Source organism: Nanorana parkeri, unplaced genomic scaffold (assembly GCF_000935625.1).
Source record: "Nanorana parkeri isolate BGI_ZX_2015 unplaced genomic scaffold, ASM93562v1 scaffold25, whole genome shotgun sequence".
Taxonomy (NCBI): domain Eukaryota; kingdom Metazoa; phylum Chordata; class Amphibia; order Anura; family Dicroglossidae; genus Nanorana; species Nanorana parkeri.
Genome location: NW_017306293.1, coordinates 354,936 through 359,870, shown reverse-complemented (window position 1 = coordinate 359,870; position 4,935 = coordinate 354,936). Strand labels below are relative to the sequence as shown.

General features: G+C 44.0%; 1 protein-coding gene across 1 annotated transcript in view; it reads right to left on the bottom strand.

Moving 5' to 3' along the window:
• Window positions 1-4,935, bottom strand: part of MTA2 (metastasis associated 1 family member 2) — a 28,626-nt gene that overhangs the window by 5,238 nt on the left and 18,453 nt on the right. The window contains exons 10-15 of the mRNA XM_018565326.1: window positions 3,963-4,037; window positions 2,845-2,903; window positions 2,660-2,757; window positions 1,240-1,379; window positions 394-622; window positions 213-302 (exon numbers count right to left, since the gene is read on the bottom strand). Of these exons, the coding sequence (XP_018420828.1) occupies window positions 213-302; window positions 394-622; window positions 1,240-1,379; window positions 2,660-2,757; window positions 2,845-2,903; window positions 3,963-4,037 (691 nt within the window). The remainder of the gene's footprint in view (window positions 1-212; window positions 303-393; window positions 623-1,239; window positions 1,380-2,659; window positions 2,758-2,844; window positions 2,904-3,962; window positions 4,038-4,935) is intronic.

Here is a 4,935-nt window from a genome sequence, read left to right as displayed (position 1 = left end):
CCCCCTTTAAACATCTACTTCCCCCCCCCCCCCCACCACCACCACCACCAACACAGGGGCGACAAAGGGAGAAGATGGACCAGTCACCTTTGGGGTAAAATTTAGGTTATTTTATAGATTAACAGTTTAAGTGACCTAGGGCAGGAGTGCCATGTATGTACTGGAACTGAAGTTCTAATTTAAGTCACTGGGTGTAAGGTTCTTTTGCTTACCTAGCTCTTTCACAATGGCAGCCAATGGAGGGCGGACCAAGGGCAGGATCTTTAGTGGAGTTTTAGATGCTTTTGGTAGTCGAATAGAGCCTAGTGGAACAGAAACAAAATTGAGTCCTGCACTGAACAGCTTTAAATGTATAGCCAAAAAAGTAAAACTAAACAGAAAAACATAACTTACATTCTGCCTTTATGGAGTTGGAATTTATAGGAGCGTAGGGTCGACGTGCAGCTCTTCTAGGCTGCAAGATATCTCTGCACATGCGTCGTGCAATACGAGTTAGTTTGGTCGTCTGCAAAAGGAAGGTTTGCCGATTCTTTGCCAACAGTTTTGCCCGGTTAGCACTGGTGGTGTATGGTGACATGCTCTGAGCTTCAGGCCGAGAAATGTGGCCACGAGAATGTGGCTCCTGTAATCAGAAATAACATGTTACTGCAGGTCCTATATGGTCTACACATGAAACCCATGTAATGGTAAACATGCAAGTTTTTAGAGATTGGCTGTATGTTTTTTTTCTGTACAACAAGCATACTTGTCTTTGAAAACATTTTATGAGTTTGAATTCTGTCCAATATACATTGTACCCATTTTGTGTATTACCATCTTAAGCACCATGGGTATTTCCACACTGGAAATTCAAAGAGACAACCATCTAAAAATTACCCTGTAGCAGCAGTTGTGTACTTTTCATCCAAGAAAAGCAATTTTTACCATTTAATATCCCTATGACATTCTCAGCAGTTCTGTATCAGTTTAGTCAGTGGGAGGAAGCAGCCGGACAGGATGTGTAACAATCATTTTACACAAGCACATGTCCACAAACTAACTCAAGAGCCATGTGCTTTCAGCTAGGGAGCTGCCAGGGCAATAGTGTGATGACAGCAGTCCCCAAAATCTGGCAATATATAGTGGGTGCAGATGGATGGGGAGAGGCCAGCATTCACATGAACTCCCTCACCTCATGAAAATGCCAACTGCCCATTAACACTTTTAAAACAGCTCAGCTTGATCAGAATGTACACATACCCCAATATTCCTTGCTGCACCTTCAAGCTGTGTTGGTGTTTTAAGCCCACCATACTTCTTCCAGTAGATCCAGCAAGATGCACAAAGGCGGCACTGCATGTTAGGAGGACCCCATGCATACCACTGTGCAGAGACTGTGGCTGGGGGGAAAAAAAAAAAACAGGAATATATATAAAAAAAGAGGGTACAAAACAGATACAAGCACACGCACAAAGTAAAAACATATACATACACACACATATATATATATATACACATATATATATATATATATACACACACGTACAAAAACGTGCAGTAAAAAACAAGCCTTTTTACACCCAAAAACGCTGTCGCTTAGGTGTGAATCAGGCCTTAGTCAATAACCCTGTTAACGTTAAACCTCAGGCATATATAAAAGACACACATGAATGCAGTTCTGTTTTTAGGAATACATCTTTAGGGTTAAACTCCAGGTATAAAGTAGTATGCATACTCACATTGGTCCAACTTGGTTCCAAGCAGGTCCATACCTGGTTGGGCCATGGGGATCCTGTAAAGTACTCTAATAGTAGGAGCTACTACAGGGCTTGACAGTGATCTTCCGAGTCACATATGGCAGAGTGGAGCAGCTGCCCCTCTACTGTGAAAACACATGGGGTCGTTCACTCATTGGAGATTCAAAGAACACCTAATATTTTTATCAATGAATACATGGCATTCTCTAATTGAAAGAAGAGGGATTGTAACACCACCAACCCCGCCCAATCAGATAAAGCCTTTTAGTCATTGATCAAAAATATAAGGCATTCTCAGAATGGCCGCTGTGCCATGCAAGCGACCCCCTGTTTTCAGACCAGAAGAGAAGCCTATCAACTCAGCGCCAGAAGATTACTGTCAAGATCTGTAGTAGTTCCGGCTGCCAGTGCGTTACAGGATCCTTGTGGGCCGACCAGGTATATAATATGCATATTTAGAATGGGTCAAACTGAACCTATCTAACTATGAATACTTTATACCCGGAGTTCAACTTTAAGATTACTTTTTTTTTTAAACGCATGCAAAGTACTTGAAATTGACTAACAGTCATGTTTACAGCAGAGCCCAGACTGGGAGAGGAAGAAGCAGCACAATAAACGTATCAGCTGTGCTGCATTGCTAAGAGCATGCTGAAATGAGGAGAGAGCAGAATTACAGGTGAGCGCATCAGTCTGCTGCTTCTCCCTACGCAATCAGACAAGACCTCTAAATGTCAAGTGCAATAGAGAAAAATCATGTATTCTACCCTCCCAGACAGTGTTGTGCTGTGTGATAGGGCTGTGTCTCTCAGAACTGGATGGATAGGAATACAAATCGTTTGGCAGGTAAAAAAGCTCCCATATATTTATTTCAATTGTGTATTTGGAAGTTTGCCTTGACTTCAGCTTAAATATTGACTTACTGTGGCAGCTTTCACAAGTCAAACCCTTTTGGAATCCAGCTCCATTAAGTCCAGGTTTAGATCCAGCAGATATAATCTGATTGGGATTCGGTTTGGTGCTAAAACCAAAAAAAGACATGGGATTTATAAATCATAAATGAACCCACAACACACACAGGAGATATAAAAAGATGTGCAATACTCACTAAGTTGGGATGTAGACTTGCTTCAATTTGCTGTCTGCTTCAGCTGCCTTCAGACGTTTCTGCAGAAAGATAACAAGATCAAGATGTTCTCTGCATTAGTTCTTGTAATTATCGGAGGGGAGCATGGGAAATACTTCCACATGGCCTATGTTTTCTTTCTTTTTTTTAAGCCTTAAAAGAGAACTATGGGGTAAGTGTTTTTCCCCATAGTTCTCTTTAGGGTCACGGGAGGACATATACTAACCTCCTCCCGTGACCCAAAGCTCAGTATATCTTGGGCTGTTGCCCGCGATATACTGAGAGCGCCGCAGCCGGGACGGATCCCGACAACACTGTTGAGAGCCTGACTACAAGTGAGCAGATCGGCTGCATGTTTATGCTCACTTCCCGATCAATGGAGCCGACCTGTGACAGCTTCTTTGTCACAGGTCGGCTCTAACTATGAGGATGAGTGGAAATCACTCACCTCATAGTTCTCCTTTAACCATGATGAATCCTACACTTACTGCCTTTGGTTTTCTGATGCAGGGATCCAAACCGACTAACCAAAGTCCTGTGGTAGAGACACACATGAACCTTATGCATTACCTTCCCTGCAAATGGATCTGAGGCCTGGTTCTCATCTAGGCGTTTAACAGTTGGAAGCGTGCTTTTAAACATCCAACACGAGAAATCCCATGATTTTCAATGGCCCCTGTTCACATCTGAGCAGCAAAACACTAGCATGAAAAAGCCCAACGCAGAAAAAGGTACATGAGCTTCTTTTGGCAGTTTCAAACTCATTTCTCCCATATAGACTTCAATGGAAATGCCAGAAAACATGTGGCAGAAGCATGACGCACATTTTTGTGCCTTTTTATGCGCATTCATCTATTGACCGCAAAGTATCATAAGAGGCCAGTCAAAACGCACGTCTTCACGCACGTAAAAATTTGCCAATTGCGCAAGTAACCGCACTCTGAACCCGTGCTTACAAACGTGCATAAAAAAAATGCCGCCTTCGCGTGAACCAGGCCTTAGAGCTAGCTAGGAAAAACAGGTGTGCACCACTCCTATGCCTCAGTATTCTATGCATGTTAACAAGTTGAGCATGACTCCTGTAGCTACATGAATCTTACCTGTTGGATGTATCTATCTGTAGTTTTCCACATATAGTAGAACTGAACAATACTAGCCAGTGACTTCCAGGGGAGCTATTAAAAAACAAAAAAATCAGATTAAAAAAAGAGAAACACAAAAAAATAGGATTTTGGTACTCACCGTAAAATCCTTTTCTCTCCGTTCATTGAAGGACACAGGGAACAGATCGGAGATCATGTACTGTAGGGTAATATCGCCACCTGCAGGAGAAGGACGCTAGGCACAAAAAAACTAAAGACCAATTACAGCCTAGGGGCGGCCCCTGCCGGTGGCCAAACCCCCCACCTACTGAGAAGTCTCCAGTTTAGTAACAAGCAGTAAAGGAGTACACACCCACATAGAGGGGCGGGCCCTGTGTCCTTCAATGAACGGAGAGAAAAGGATTTTACGGTGAGTACCAAAATCCTATTTTCTCTCCCGTTCATTGAAGGACACAGGGAACAGATCGGAGATCATGTACTGTAGGGACGTCACAGAGCAGTACCAAAAAAGAGGGGTGGGCCAACAGAAACAACAAACCCAACTAAACAAAAAAATCCCCTCAAACGGCCGCCTGCAACACTTTGCGCCCCAAACCAGCATCCGCAGATGCCAAAACATCCACCTTATAAAACTTGGCAAAGGTGTGAACAGAAGACCAGGTTGCGGCCTTACAAACCTGAGAAACGGAGGCACCATGACGGAAAGCCCAAGATGCCCCAACAGCCCTTGTAGAATGGGCCGTAACAGAAAAAGGAGGCTCACGCCCCTTAATAGCATATGCCTGAGATACTGTGTCGCGAATCCATCGAGAGATGGTAGCCGACGAGGCAGCCCTGCCCTTCCGGGGGCCATCTGCAATGACAAACAGGGAATCCGATTCCCGAAACGCAGCCGTAGCACTCAGGTAAACCCGGATGGCGCGGACCACGTCCAGACAGTGCAGTGCCCTCTCCTTCCTGTGGACAGGCT